Source organism: Bufo bufo, chromosome 3, assembly GCF_905171765.1.
Source record: "Bufo bufo chromosome 3, aBufBuf1.1, whole genome shotgun sequence".
In the NCBI taxonomy this organism is placed as follows: domain Eukaryota; kingdom Metazoa; phylum Chordata; class Amphibia; order Anura; family Bufonidae; genus Bufo; species Bufo bufo.
The window spans coordinates 386,210,677-386,227,165 of record NC_053391.1 but is presented as its reverse complement, the minus strand read 5'-3'; the positions used below and the strand labels follow the sequence as shown (position 1 = coordinate 386,227,165).

General features: G+C 39.5%; 1 protein-coding gene across 3 annotated transcripts in view; it reads left to right on the top strand.

Moving 5' to 3' along the window:
- Positions 1-1,270, top strand: part of RAD51C (RAD51 paralog C) — a 78,573-nt gene extending 77,303 nt beyond the window's left edge. For all 3 annotated transcript variants that reach the window (XM_040421943.1, XM_040421942.1, XM_040421944.1), the window contains one exon: positions 541-1,270. In XM_040421943.1, the coding sequence (XP_040277877.1) occupies positions 541-651 (111 nt within the window). In that variant the 3' untranslated portion in view covers positions 652-1,270. The remainder of the gene's footprint in view (positions 1-540) is intronic.
- The last annotated feature ends 15,219 nt before the right edge of the window (positions 1,271-16,489 follow it).

Here is a 16,489-nt window from a genome sequence, read left to right as displayed (position 1 = left end):
ACTATCGACTGATATGGCTGTTCTCCTGACGAACCACTGGAATATCCTTTTAAGAAGGACTATGGAGACCCACCTTTATGGATCTCCTACAGAGGCCCTAATTTTAAATTTGCTGTAGATCATTGAATATTTTCTCCATCTGTGAATTTTTAGAACATCATGTCAAAATGGCATTCCTTGATAATCTTTCTGGTTTGCCCACAGTGCCAATCCAGTTTTGAGCCATTGGAGACTGGCTGATAGGAATACACTGCCAAAAAACTACAGCCTTTATATGGGGTTGACAGGCAGCACATCCCTAGCTACTTGTCTTGCTGGGAATATTCTGATGCCAACAATAATTGGCTGTTCCAAACCTCACTTTTCTTTGACTATTATGGCCATTGAAAGATACCATTCTTCATACATTGTGCATTTAAGTTACTATTACTTATGTATCAATTAAAAGTTTATTTTTTGTTACCAGAGCCGTGCCACTTTTATACATAGCTGAATCAGAATTGGTCTGTTCAATAACTTTTTTTAATATTTTTTTTTAAGCATAAAGGTTTTCGAGATGTACAAGCTGTCGAGCCAAATTCAGCCAAGACAAAGTCTGAAATAAACCCACGCAAGCGCCTAAGGGAACATGATAAAGAATACCAGCCTTAAATTTATATACATAATTTTACTCTAAATTGAACAATTATTTATTTGTCTTTTGTCCATGCACTTAGTAAAGAATGAAAGCGTGAAAGTACGAAGATGTTTTTTTATATAATCACTAGTTAATCTTATAATTGTTGTACTTACTAATATAAGACAATGATTATTTTCTTTAAAGAGTTTTTTTTTCCACAATCTGCACCACTTTTGTTTATGGGCTGTGTCTGAACTTCACATCCATTTACTTAAAGTGGGCTGAACATTTAAAGGGCATCTGTCAGCAGATTTGTCCCTATGAAACTGGCCTCTTACATGTGCACTTGGCAGCTGAAGGCATCTGTGTTGGTCCCATGTTCATATGTGCCCGCATTGCTGAGAAAAATGTTTTAATATATGCAAATGAGCCTTTAGGAGCAATAGGGTCGGGGGGAATGGGGGGGGGGAAACAGACCTTGTTTCTAATCTTGAAAAACTTGTTATAAATGTAAACTTTTTAATGGTAATAATGTTCAAAATCACAAATAAGCTGTATGTCTGTATACTGTCTTCTATTGAAGTAAAAATACTCAATTATTAATTCTATTTCTGTGTTTTGCTGTTAACCTATATTCCCATCTCTAGATATGATCATAGAATTATTTTTTTGTTCTCCTCAAAGAAAATTTTTATTTGTGCCGCAATAAAATTAGAGTCTGAGTTCGACGTTATCAGGGTGTCGTTAAGTTGCCAATTAAGGGGCCTGGTACTTTTGTCCGCTGCAGATAAAGTAACGATAAGTGGTGCGTGATCTGAATGCAGGAAATAGTCATATTTAGCTCCACAAATTGTATCAAGTGTGTTATTTTTACATATATCTGATCTATCCGCGAATACTGGTTATGTACCGTTGAAAAATAAGAATAATCCCTATCCCCAGGGTTGTAAAATCTCCAGGCATCTACAAGCAGTCTATCATGTAGCATTCTTTTTATCTTTTTAAGCTTGTTATATGGAAAGGATGTTATACCTTTGGAGGTATCTATATTAGGTTCCATAGAGATGTTAAAATCTCCACCCAATATCAATTTACCTTCGTAGAAGGAGTCGATGAGATCAAAAACCTGTCTCAAAAACCCAATTTGTTCCCTATTCGGGAAATAGATGTTGACAAAGGTAATGAGCTCCTCCCCTATCCAACCCTTCAAAAGGATATATCTGCCCTCTGGATCAATTATTTTATCCTTTTCTTTGAAGTCTAGCAGTTTATTGATTAAAATGGAAACACCTTTATTTCTTCTAAGTGGGGTATTGGCATTATACCATTGTGTATAGACCTTGTGTTTAGTTTGAGGAGTGTAAGTTTTTTTGAAGTGCGTTTCTTAGATCATAGCTACCCCAACCTTTTTGTCCCTTAGATACCTCAGGATCTGTGACCGCTTTTGTGGCACGTTAAGTCCGTTGACATTGTATTATACAATTATAAGCTCCTGCATAATGAGATAAGTGACAAAGTTATGCTCTTACATGTGACAAGTAAATCATATATCAACAAAACAGTATGGATAAACAAATTTAACTCAGAACAAAAATGTTTGACGCTGCACATCTCAGTCATGAGCGTTAGTACAGCAATAGGAAAAAAGAAAAAGCCTTGGACTAGACACAGGCCTGCGCTTTGCCTGGTGGTCGTCCAAGAATGGAATGGCTTCCACGTAGGGAGATATCTGGGGGGGATGAGAAAACTCCCTCAAGAATTGACAATTTTGATCGTCCTGTGCAGAGAAGAGACTATGCACAGGGGAAGCTATAAAATTTTTGATGTAACTATAGGTGGGTAGGGGACAGAATTGACATACGTCCCCGACGCCTGTGAAAAAAAAAATTATATCACCATAAATTTGAATTATCTATCATTCAACATGGGTATAAATAGTATAAAGAGGAATAGGATACTAAAAAAAAAACATGGAAATCAAAAGATAAGTAGAAGGAATGCTTCTAGCAACTATATCATGAGTTGCATAAGCATTGCTTATGAGGTATTGCGAGACACATATAATACAAATGTGTAAAGAATGGTAGTATATGCATGATGTTCATCTCAATCACCACTCAAGGATCTGCGGTTCTTGTACGGAGTCTTGGGAAATGACTGGTCCAAGACTCTAGATCTTTTGGCTTGCGTAGGAGTCACAGCGTGCCAGTCGTCTCTCTTCGGTAGAGTGGGAAAGGGGGCTTCTTCGTCTCCCATTGTGGTCCAGTCTTTAATTTGGATATGTGTAAGGTCCATCTTTTGTAGAACCATAGGTAGGTCCTCTGGTGCCTTGATAATGAAAGTCCTGTTCTGGGAGGATATCAGTAGGCCCAATGGGAACAGCCATCGGTATTTTATTCCTTTCTCACGTAGCTCCCTAGTGAGCGGCTGTAGAACACTTCTGACGTAAAGGGTGTACCTTGAGATATCCTGGTAAAGTGCTATTTCTTGATCTTCCCATACAATTTTTTGGGCTATACGGGATTTTTGTAGGATAGCTTCTTTGGTACGGAAGCTTTGGAGACAACAGAGTACGTCCCTCGGAATGTCACTCTGTATGTGTTTAGGCCTAAGACTCGGTGGGCCCTTTCAATAAAAAGCTCCGTCTTTTCATCCTGTTGCAGAAGCTCGTTGAAGATCTGGGTAAGAACAGCTTGGATATCTTTGTCTAAGACCGTCTCGGACAGACCCTTGATCCTGATGTTATTGCGTCGTGATCTATTCTCTAGATCATCGTTGTGTATCTTAAGTTTGTACATTTCTTTACGGTAATGATAGTGTTTTTTCTGTGTGAGACGCATGTTGAATCAATTTTTGTGTGGATTCCTCTACTGCTTCTGTTCTAGAGGCAATGTGTCTCAAATCGGTCTTAATTTCAGAAAGTTCCTCTTTCATTGTGGCCGAAAATTCTTTAAAGAGACCTTTGATACATTCAGCAGTTGGAAGCGCTTTTACGTAATTTTTAAGTTCGTTTAAAGTGCTCATATCGGATTCTTCTTCACTGTCTGAGCCGCTATAAAGAGCTTCAGCAATTTTCCTGTCTGAATGTTTAGCACTTTCCGCCGATTTTTTTGGGCGTCTTGTTGCTTTTACCGGATGCCTCTAACAATTGTCTTGATTTGCCCATGTTTGCTATTCACAAGCGTCGGGAAAAAAATTTTTTGGGCTTTACTTTACATCACCAAGAGGACAGCAAAGTACTCTGATTCGCTGTGTATATGAGAGTCATTACTTATTAATCTTGTATATTCATAATCGTGACTGTTATGTATGCTTGTAAACAAAATAGCGGCTGCTGGGATTTGTGAGAAAGCAGTGCTCTGTGGTTGATTAGTAACGCCTGTTATCTTACATAGGTAGCTCTTATTTATAGTGCAGGAACAGCTCACTAAAATGGCCAGGCACTAACCGCTTCTGTATTTGTGTTGCGGCCCTTTAATTGGTGTACAAACCGCAGGAGGATATAAGAGTTGCACTATTTAGCAGCTGATTTCGCCCCTCTATCTTCAAGTATCTCAGGTGTTTGATATATGTGGACTCAGGCTTTAAATAATCTGTGCCTCCGTTCCTGTGATCGTTTCTAGGCTGTGATTTTCTGCTTCAGTAAATCTTCTGGGTTCCCAGCCAGTCTGAGACTCTGACCTTCAGCCGGAGGTTCGGATCTTCAGTAAGGCTGCCTGCAGTATGGTCGCAGCGCTCTTCTCTGTATGTTCCGGTTCCAGGTGAGTACACTGTTCCTCTCTGGGCCTGTCTGCTGTCGCTGGGCGTCTCCTTTGTCCCTACACCGAGACTTGGTGTTCAGGAGTTAAAACTTTAGCCCGCGGTCTCAGGCCCGGACTAGGCCGCAACTTTCAGCGCTTCTGCAGAGGCTTGTTTCACCTCTGGTGTATCTGTGGTGGTGACCGGATTGTCACTTCATGGGCCCTTCTGCTGCCGCTGAGTGTTCTCTTTGTCCCTACGCCGTATAGTGGCGTTCAGGAGCTCTAACTTCAGTCCGCGGTCTTAGGCCCGGACTAGGCCGCAACTTCCGGCGCTGCTGTTGAGGCCTATCTCACCTCGATTGTGGCTGCGGTGGTGACCGGACACTTCCCTCTGGCCTCCCGGTTCGTGGGCTGTATATAGGGGACCTCGGGGTATATTTTGTGGACTCACCGCTCCTAGGGGTTAATCGGCTGGTCCGCTCTCCACTTGCTTTAGCAGGCCGCGTCTTCTTATTTTCACTTCAGGCCGTAATAAACGGCACCGCCGGCGGCAATCTTGTTGTAATAAGTTATTCTTGTAGAGGGTCTCCTCCGAGATGTTGTTTGGGGAGAAATATTACTTGTCAGCCGGCCGTCCGGTCTACTCGATTCGGGCTTTAGTAGGCCGCAATTTTATATATCTTCCTGGATTGATTTTTTCGTCCAATAAACGGATATTTCTGTCCAGCAATGATGGATCTACTGTAAGGTAGCGTTTAAAAACGCTTTTGGGTAATTTTGATGGCTTGATGCCTATAGATTGTTTAAGTATAGCAGGAGCTGTGGTTCAGAGCGTCCTCTCTCCTCGGCAGTTAGCTCCGCCCCCCCAATAAAGAAGACATCTCCTGGGCTACCCTATGGGAAGCTCATAAAGCTGTTATTAGGGGACACTTGATGCAAATTGGAGCGCGAAAAAAAAGAGAAAAAAGGCAAAAGATCTTAGACCTAACAACTAAAATACAAAGTTTAGAAAAATTGCATAAAACGACATGCGCTAAAGATACTGAAAGACAACTTATAAAACTCAGAATGGAACTCAAAGAAGCCCTAAATAGGGAATCTGAAAGATATCTGTTTATGAGTAAATTCAGGCACTTCATCCACGCAAATAAATGTGGAAGGGATTTAGCAAAATTGACTCAAAAACAAAGAAATAAAACCACTATTCATAAGATCAGAAACGAGAAAGGCAATATAGAACAGTTAAGTGATAGAATAGCAGTAGTCTTTCGCGATTATTATAGTAAACTTTATGATTTACAGGGTGCTGAATTGGTCTCGAGTCCGACTGATGCGGCTATACAAGATTATCTTGAGCAGATACATCTGCCAAGCCTCGACAAAATTCAAAAAGAGCAATTAGAATCCCCTTTTTCCCAGGCCGAGATAGAAGAAGCAATTACAGCGCTGCCATCTGGTAAATGCCCGGGTCCAGATGGCTTCGGAATTTTTTATTATAAAAAATACAAAGAAATTCTGATTCCCCACATTAGTAAATATTTCAATGAAGTCGGTCTATCCAATAGTTTTAGACAGGAAGCAATGACAGCTAATATCACACTCATCCCTAAAGAGGATAGAGACCCCACACTATGCCAAAATTAACGCCCGATTTCACTCCTGAACAATAATTTAAAAATTTATGCCAAAGTCCTGGCAAATAGAATGCATTCATTTTACCCTCAATTATAAATCCGGAGCAGGTAGGCTTTATGCCTGGAGGGGAGGCCAAGGACAACATCATGAAGGCCTTGTTAGGCATGGAGTACTGTAAAAAGAATAAGATACCTTTTAGCTTTCATCTCAACTGATGCGGAAAAAGCTTTTGATAGGCTTAATTGGGGTTTTCTGATGGCTACCCTCTCCAGGTTTGGTCTTCCTGTTTCCTTCATCAGGAAAATACAAGCTCTATACACCACTCCTTCAGCACGGATATTGGTGAATGGTACTGTCTCTCAAGATTTTAGAATCCGAAATGGCACTAGGCAGGGATGCCCGTTGTCTCCCCTTCTATTTATTATTTCTCTTGAACCACTTCTAGCCAAAATCAGACAGAATAATAATATATCAGGTTTAAAAACGGATAGACTTACCCATAAGGCTGCAGCTTATGCAGACGACATATTGTTTTTTATCACCAACCCGCTCACCTCCATCCCAAATCTTCTCTCAGAACTAGACCAATTTGGTACCTTATCTTTTTTTAAAGTTAACTTAACCAAATCTACGATTTATAATGTTAACATAAATAGCCGCACGTGAGATTCCATAAAATCGATTAGTGGCCTTAAGCCAACGGTTACATATTTCAAATATCTAGGCGTGAATATCTCAAATAACCTAAATGACATTTACCGGTTGAACTTCACCACTCTTATGCAGAAAATAAAGACTGACCTAGAAGAATGGAGTGACCTATATATCTCGTGGTTCGGTCGTATTAATTTAATTAAGATGATCACCCTCCCCAGGGTTTTGTACTTCCTCCAAGGTATTCCTATGGCATTACCAAAAAAAAATTATACGGCTATTAAAAGGAAGATTCGGCGGGCAGAACCGGCTATCGTTTGATATTTTGACGAGATCAAAACATAGGGGTGGACTTGGTCTTCCGGATATTGGTAACTATAGCGCTGCTGCGACCCTGACACGAATTAAAGAATGGAATGTTTTTCCACCCAGAAAACTCTGGGTAGATCTGGAAGAGGGATGTGCACCATGCCCCCTCCATTACCTGATCTGGAAGACCAAGAGTAATAAACATTTATATGCCAAAATTGATAATCCCTACACCAAACATGCTATTCACGTTTGGCATCATCTTGTCAAGAAACATACCATCCCATTCCCTAACTGCCTGGAACTCCCCTTGCTAGCATCAATCCCAAATGGTTGGAGACTGATTAGGAATAGAATCACCTCACACCCCAAAGGCTATATGATACCTTTGAAAGCCATATATTCAGCCACTTCGCCAATGGAATACACCAAATATATAGAGAGTGGTGATTTCCCAAAATTTAATAGAAAAGAGTACGACAAGATAACAAAGCATCTCTCAGGGCTAAGTCCTCGAGTTATGACTCAAAATAGCGAACATGATCGGAATTTCTAGGTTTTACTCCATTGTTAATAACAAGATATCCTCCCCATCATTCCTGTCTAGCTGGTCTAAAGAACTAAACAAAACATTCAATGAGCAAGAAACCACGGCAATGCTACATTCCTCAATTCCCAAAATCACGTCTACCAGACTCCAAGAGTCACACTATAAAATACTGTCCAGATGGTACAGGACCCCTGTCATTCTGAATAAAATCAACCCCGAAATTCCTGCACACTGTTGGAGATGTGGTGAAGGAATTGGATCCATAACTCATATTTGGTACTCCTGTCCTAAAATTGCGCCACTGTGGGAAAAATTTAACCAAATTACTACAGAAATATATGGGTCACAAATAAAAGTAGATGCAGAACTTGTTCTGCTTGGGCTGTACAATAAAAAACACAGCACCATTAAAGAATGTCTGTTTCCCTTTTTAATTGCTGCATTAAAAACCATAATTCCCAGACATTGGCTGAGTACGGAGGTTCCGTCTATTCAGGACTGGATGGAGGAAGTTCTAACTATCAGTCGCTTTGAAAAACTCAAATGGACAATTGCCGGCAACCCTAAAAGATACCTCGGGATCTGGTCCAAGTGGTATGATTACATCTCCACTGGCAAACTATCTAAGTTCTTTGACTAAAGTCTATACATTTGGATCTCTAAGTATTTTTCTTTTCTCTTGTGCTCTTGAATTATCGAATAAAACATGTGACAACTTTTTCTTTTCCCCCCACATTGTTTGACCCCTTGTTTTGTTTCCCTCTCCTTTCCCCTCCCCCCCCCACCCCTCCTTTCCCTTCACCATTTTATAAATCAGCTTTGAAATGATTTATATTGATATTTTTTCAAATAATTACTTTGTTTAATATGCTTTTTCAAAATTAGGAAATGTTATTCCTGTGATGACTCAACAGGTTATAATGTATACAAACTTCCATGTATAATGGTGATGTTATCTCACTTTATATTTTGTTCAACTTGTATTAATTTGCTATTATATTTGTTAATAAAACAAAAATTTACAAGAATTATTTTTTTGGACTACAGATGTTAACCACTTCCCATCTGGGCCCTTTGCCCCCTTCCTGACCAGGCCAAATTTTGCAAAACTGACATATCTCACTTTATGTGGTAATAACTTTGGAACGCCTTTATTTATCCAAGTCATTCAGAGATTGTTTTCTCGTGACACATTGTACTTCATGATAGTCATAAATTTGAGTCAAAATATTTCACCTTTTATTTATGAAAAAATCCCAAATTTACCCAAAAATTTGAAAAATTCGCAATTTTCTACATTTCAATTTCTCTGCTTTTAAAACAGAAAGTGATACCTCATAAAATATATATTACTTAACATTCCCCATATGTCTACTTTATGTTGGCATCATTTTGGAAATGTCATTTTATTTTTTTAGGACGTTAGAAGGCTTAGAAGTTTAGAAGCAATTCTTCAAATTTTTAAGAAAATTGCCAAAATCCACTTTTTAAGGACCAGTTCAGGTATGAAGTCACTTTGTGGGGCCTACATAGTGGATACCCCCATAAATGACCCCATTGTAGAAACTACACCCCTCAAGGTATTCAAAACCGATTTTACAAACTTTGTTAACCCTTTAGGCGTTCCACAAGAATTAAAGGAAAATGGAGATCAAATTTTTAAATTTCACTTTTTTGGCAGATTTTCCATTTTAATCAATTTTTTTCTTTAACACATCGATGGTTAACAGCCAAACAAAACTCAATATTTATTACCCAGATTCTGCGGTTTACAGAAACACCCCACATGTGGTCATAAACTGCTGTATGGGCACACGGCAGGGCGCAGAAGAAAAGGAACTCCACATGGTTTTTAGATGCCATGTCCCATTTAAAGCCCCCTGATGCACCCTTACAGTAGAAACTCCCAAGAAGTGACCCTATTTTGGAAACTAGGGGATAAGGTGCCAGTTTTATTAGTACTATTTTTGGGTACATATGATTTTTTGATCATTCATTATAACACTTTATGGGGCAAGGTGACCAAAAAATTGGTTGTTTTAGCACAGTTTCTATTTATTTATTTTTACAGCGTTCACCTGAGGGGTTCAGTCAAGTGACATTTTTATAGAGCAGATTGTTACGGACGTGGCGATACCTAATATGTATACTTTTTCTCATTTATTAAAGTTTTACACAATAATAGCATTTTTGAAACCAAAAAATTATGTTTTAATGTGTCCATGTTCTGAGAGCTATAGTTTTTTTATTTTTTGAGAGATTTTCTTATGTAGGCGCTCATTTTTTGCGGGATGAGGTGACGGTTTTATTGGTACCATTTTGTGGGACATACGCGTTTTTGATCACTTGATGTTGCACCTTTTGTGATGCAAGGTGACAAAAATTGCTTGTTTTGACACAGGTTTTTTTTTTTTTTTTTTTTTACGGTGTTCACCCGAGGGGTTAGGTCATGTGATATTTTTATAGAGCTGTTTTTTACGGACGCGGCAATACCTAATATGTATACTTTTTTTTATTTGTTTCACTTTAACACAATAATAGCATTTTTGAAACCAAAAAAATTATGTTTTAGTGTCTCCATGTTCTAAGAGCTATAGTTTTTTTATTTTTTGAGAGATTTTCTTATGTAGGGGCTCATTTTTTGCGGGATGAGGTGACGGTTTTATTGGTACTATTTTGTGGGACATACGCGTTTTTGATCACTTGGTGTTGCACCTTTTGTGATGCAAGGTGACAAAAATTGCTTGTTTTGACACTTTTTTTTATTTTTAATTTTTTAATTTTTTTACGGTGTTCACCCGAGGGGTTAGGTCATGTGATATTTTTATAGAGCTGGTTTTTACGGACGCGGCAATACTAAATATGTCTATTTTATTTTATTTTTTCTATTTTTAATTTTTTTTTTTATTCCTTACTTGGGATTTTCTTTTTTTTTACATGTGAAACTTTTTTTTATTTTATTTTTTCAACCCTTTTATTTTATTTTTATTTTATTTTACACTTTTCGTCCCCCATAAGGTCATACAAGACCTCTGGGGGACATTTGCTTCACTTTTTCATTTTTTTTTCATTGTTGATTTCTCCTGTAACTGGGGCTGACATAGTAGCCCCAGTTACAGGACAAATGCACCCCTAGAGAGGCTGTACAGCAGCAATCCAGCGCTGTACAGCCTCACAGCAGGGCTGATCGAGGTCTCTGAGAGACCTCACACAGCTCCTGCACACGGCGGTCACATGACCGCCGGGCCGGAACAGGAAGCGCACAGTGAGCTGTGTCTGCAGCGATCGTGAAGGCAGGGACACCTGGGAACTGTCCCTTCCTTGTGTTAGGGTTGCCCTGCTGTCACTGACAGCGGGCAACCCGATCAGCAGCTGCACGATTAGCGTGCAGCTGCTGTTTTTGAAAAGACGTTTTAAAACGTGCATTAGGAGATAGACGTCCACCCATAGGACGTTTATATCCTATGGGCGGACGTGAAGCGGTTAAAAAGTAATAATTTGAAGGAAGCATACATATAAAGGTTTTGTAAAAGGGGTTGGCCACTTTCTGGGTACTTGTGACCAATGTGTATGCAAGATGACTATATGGCACTTACTAATATATAAAATGTACACCATAGCAACTGGTACATTTACAAGGGATCTGAAGACCTGTTCCTCCTCTATCTAAAATAAAAAAGGAGGATGGAAATCTGGTTCTCTTATCACTTTTTGTGGGATCTTTAGATTTACTCCTGCTATATCTAATTGGAGGGATCTGTTCCTACTATATAGTATGCGTATAGAGAGATCTGCTGCTGTCATACAATATGTAATTCTGCTAAAAAATGCTTTGTTTTGAGCAGTCATTGAGGTGCAGGCATGTTTTAGTATGAACTTGGTGCTCCATTTCTAGTGACCAGATTATTGTTGGGGGATGTTTACTGTTGGCGTATCCTTAGAATAACAGTTTTTGGTCTTTGATTTTCCCCCTTGAGAGAAAATTCTGTGGTGTTTTTTTTAGCAAAAGTAGAAGCTCTTTTTGATGCAGAACACATCACAGCTTCTAGTCGTCACTTCTCATGTTTTGTCCTTGTATACAATACTCCCTTGTGAAAATCAATTCAGCTTTACTTTAAATCTAACAAAAAGAGGCCCTACTTTATTCTCATGTATTAGGTGACGTGATTTTGCTTTATTAGTAGGGATGGTGTCACTGATTTGTAATGGATTAAAATCTCTGGTCCTATATTTCTGTTTTCATCATATTTGAGTGCTTATTAAAGGGGTTCTCTGGGCTTTGGTAAATCCTGGTAATCCTCCTGTGTGCAGACCTTTTGGAGGGAAGATAGTCTACTCAGAAATTACCCTTCCATTGTGCCACCGATTCCACCGTCTCCTCTGTGCTTATGTGATTGCTGGGACTGGATGCGTGCTCTTCTGTCCAGTTCCTGACCGAATGTGTTCCTGACTCATGAACATATCCGGTCGGGACCTAAGTGGAAGAGCCCACATCCAGAGAGGGCAGAATCAGTAGCGCAACGACGGATCCTCAGAGTTTAACTTTGCTATAGCAGCCCTCACTTCAGTTATGATTCATTGGCCATCCAGCTTTGCTGCACCAGTCCTCCTGCTCTGCTTCATAAGTTCTGCCTTTCCATGCTGATTCAAGATCTGGTCTACTGGATAAATGGCTTAGCGCATGCACCTCACCGAGTGAGACAAAATAATCATGCCATAGATCCCAAAGGTGCACCAGCTTACATTCCAATACTGTTTGATGTTAACAAAACAAGTTACATAGTTCATACGGTTGAAAAAATTAATAAGTCCATCAAGTTCAACCAAGGCATAGATGGGGACGCAAATTCCAGAAGGTAGTGAGACTCAGATTTCTACACATTTTCATAAGCATTAAAGGGGTTATCCCATCATAATGATCACTGTTAAATCAGTTAATGATCTGACAGTGATCATTTTTGTAAATATACTTGATTAACAAATTCCCACCGTTTAGGATAAAATTCATCCCCACTTACCTTATTGTTGTGACTCGGTCTCCCCTGGTTACGGCCACCGCTCTTCTCCAGAATCCCGATGGTCACTCTTGCTCAGAAGACTCCTTCTTTTCTCCCGGCCGGGCCGCTCGCTGTCCTGAACACGCACGCTGCCGCGCATGCGCGACAGAGACTTCTTCCCGGCCAGAATAGTACAGAGCTGCGAACGCGCACGCTGGCTCTGTACTATACTGGCCAGAAATAAGTCACATGGCGCAATCGCGGCAGCGTGCGCGTTCAGTCCAGCGCGCGGCCCGGCCGGGAGAAGACTTCAATTAAGATGAAGCCCGCCCCCAGCCAGAATCCAGGAAGTGAATGGCGCGGTGGCAGCAGGTAAGTATAAAAAGGCGAAGTGGGATAACCCCTTTAATGTCATTTACTTTTAAGAATTCATCTAAACTCTTTTTAAAACTGTCCACTGTTCCGGCTGTAACCACGTCCTGAGGAAGTCTATTTCACAGTTCTTACAGTAAAGAAGTTTTGAAGCTTCTGGAGACTGAACTTTTTCTTCTCCAGTCGGATGCAGTGCCCCCTTGTCTTTTGAGGGCATTTGACATGCAATAGTTTTTCACTGTATTTTTTGAATGGCCCATTTATATATTTTCAGAAGATAACAGACAGGCACTCACCATCCGTATATTTAATACATATTGAGATACATATATATATTTTTTAATTGTATTTTGTGCGAACACAAACGCATACAACTCAAAATACCCCCCTAAAAAATGATAAAAAAATGTATATTTTTAAATATAGTTGTTATATGGTAAAGCAATTAATATACCAGTTAATCTATCTTTAACGTCATAAATAGTCCCCTGTTAGTAGGAAATTGATATTAGCTTAATGTACTCCACTTCTGCAATCAGTAAACAGTGAATGACAAATTGATATAAGTCTCTATGTAGAACAATAAAAAGTAAATAAATAAATAATCATTATATTATCCATAAAAACTTCATAGAAAAAATTGTGACAAAAATAAGTCAATAATAGATTTCAAAAAGAAATCCAAAAATGTAGTTGTGATTATATCCAAGTCCTTATCTTCTTATTCCCATAAATTTGAAGTGAGTGTATATACCGATTTTTCCGTGTACACTGCGTGCAGAATTATTAGGCAAATTAGTATTTTGACCACATCATCCTCTTTATGCATGTTGTCTTACTCCAAGCTGTATAGGCTCGAAAGCCTACTACCAATTAAGCATATTAGGTGATGTGCATCTCTGTAATGAGAAGGGGTGTGGTCTAATGACATCAACACCCTATATTAGGTGTGCATAATTATTAGGCAACTTCCTTTCCTTTGGCAAAATGGGTCAAAAGAAGGACTTGACAGGCTCAGAAAAGTCAAAAATAGTGAGATATCTTGCAGAGGGATGCAGCACTCTTAAAATTGCAAAGCTTCTGAAGCGTGATCATCGAACAATCAAGCGTTTCATTCAAAATAGTCAACAGGGTCGCAAGAAGCGTGTGGAAAAACCAAGGCGCAAAATAACTGCCCATGAACTGAGAAAAGTCAAGCGTGCAGCTGCCAAGATGCCACTTGCCACCAGTTTGGCCATATTTCAGAGCTGCAACATCACTGGAGTGCCCAAAAGCACAAGGTGTGCAATACTCAGAGACATGGCCAAGGTAAGAAAGGCTGAAAGACGACCACCACTGAACAAGACACACAAGCTGAAACGTCAAGACTGGGCCAAGAAATATCTCAAGACTGATTTTTCTAAGGTTTTATGGACTGATGAAATGAGAGTGAGTCTTGATGGGCCAGATGGATGGGCCCGCGGCTGGATTGGTAAAGGGCAGAGAGCTCCAGTCCGACTCAGACGCCAGCAAGGTGGAGGTGGAGTACTGGTTTGGGCTGGTATCATCAAAGATGAGCTTGTGGGGCCTTTTCGGGTTGAGGATGGAGTCAAGCTCAACTCCCAGTCCTACTGCCAGTTTCTGGAAGACACCTTCTTCAAGCAGTGGTACAGGAAGAAGTCTGCATCCTTCAAGAAAAACATGATTTTCATGCAGGACAATGCTCCATCACACGCGTCCAAGTACTCCACAGCGTGGCTGGCAAGAAAGGGTATAAAAGAAGAAAATCTAATGACATGGCCTCCTTGTTCACCTGATCTGAACCCCATTGAGAACCTGTGGTCCATCATCAAATGTGAGATTTACAAGGAGGGAAAACAGTGCACCTCTCTGAACAGTGTCTGGGAGGCTGTGGTTGCTGCTGCACGCAATGTTGATGGTGAACAGATCAAAACACTGACAGAATCCATGGATGGCAGGCTTTTGAGTGTCCTTGCAAAGAAAGGTGGCTATATTGGTCACTGATTTGTTTTTGTTTTGTTTTTGAATGTCAGAAATGTATATTTGTGAATGTTGAGATGTTATATTGGTTTCACTGGTAAAAATAAATAATTGAAATGGGTATATATTTGTTTTTTGTTAAGTTGCCTAATAATTATGCACAGTAATAGTCACCTGCACACACAGATATCCCCCTAAAATAGCTAAAACTAAAAACTACTTCCAAAAATATTCAGCTTTGATATTAATGAGTTTTTTGGGTTCATTGAGAACATGGTGGTTGTTCAATAATAAAATTAATCCTCAAAAATACAACTTGCCTAATAATTCTGCACTCCCTGTATATTACTTTAAATTAGATGCATATAATGGTATGTTTCCTTATGGAAGATATACGGTAAAGAAAGTTCAAATTATAATGTGAGTTCCAAAAAATATTCCAAATCTCTGTTTAGTGAGGCATATAATGAGAGGTAAGTATGTTAGTAGTTTATAAGTCTCTACTCACTAGGAGACTGGTTTACATTTTCGGCTGACAACAGGGGTGTCCTGCCTGATATACAGTCACTCACCCAGCCTTGTGATTCTGCCTAAACCAGGGGTGCACAACCTGAGGCCCAGGGGCCACATGCGGCCCTTGATACCATTCTCTGTGGCCCCCAACCATCTGATAACAGACATGTATGTCTATGTCTTGTGGCTGCTCACATATATCTTTCATGTATTCCCCCATAGATGGAAGTACTAGAAGTGTAAGTAAATATTTAGGGTATATACTGTATGTGCCCTTGGATTTGGTTCAGGCTGACAATGTGGCCCCCAACCAGAAAAGGTTGTGCACTCCTGGCCTAAACGGAGTCCTGTATGCCGGTCGTCTTGTTGGTGAGCTCACTGTGCTCGTTAGATGCTGGGGCTGACGTCCCACATGGTTCAGAACGTGTCACGTGACGCGGGGTCAGTCATGTGATACTCCCGCTCGTCGGATCCTCAGCACTTGCTGTTTTAGAGAAATATATTTTCAATCCGCTTATACTCAAATGAAGACCAAAAATGATAGGTTCTAGTGGGTAGTTCAGTCTGTATCTTTGCCAGACCCGTTTCGAGGTGCTCTCACCTCTTCCTCAGTGGCCATGATTCAGATCGGATCTACCCCCTTTTTTATACTCAAGTATCATGAACTACATCAAATATCCACAATGAATTTCCACAGAGGCATGGAACACATATATTCTTAAATATTATCCCATTTCTATTGGAATTTTTATGTATCATTTTCCACCAAAATATAAAAACAAATCGGTAAACAGATAAATAACAAAAAACGCAATAGGGTTTTTATTGCGATTTTTATGCTTTTTTTTAAATAATTTTAATGTGTTTTTCACTGTTTAGTTACTACTTCCCATTTTCTTCACTTTCCATGGCTTCTTAATCAAAAATAAAGATTAAATTCAATTCAAAGATTAAAATAAAAAATGAAATATATTCAATTTGAACTTGGCCATTTCCCCCTTTAAATGGACTGATTTGATAAACAGATCAACTTATTTTCTTGATTTTTTTTTATTGAGTGTTGTTGTTATTACTTGTGTCTAGATTGGCTATAGGATGGGATTTTGATAGAACGATGGAA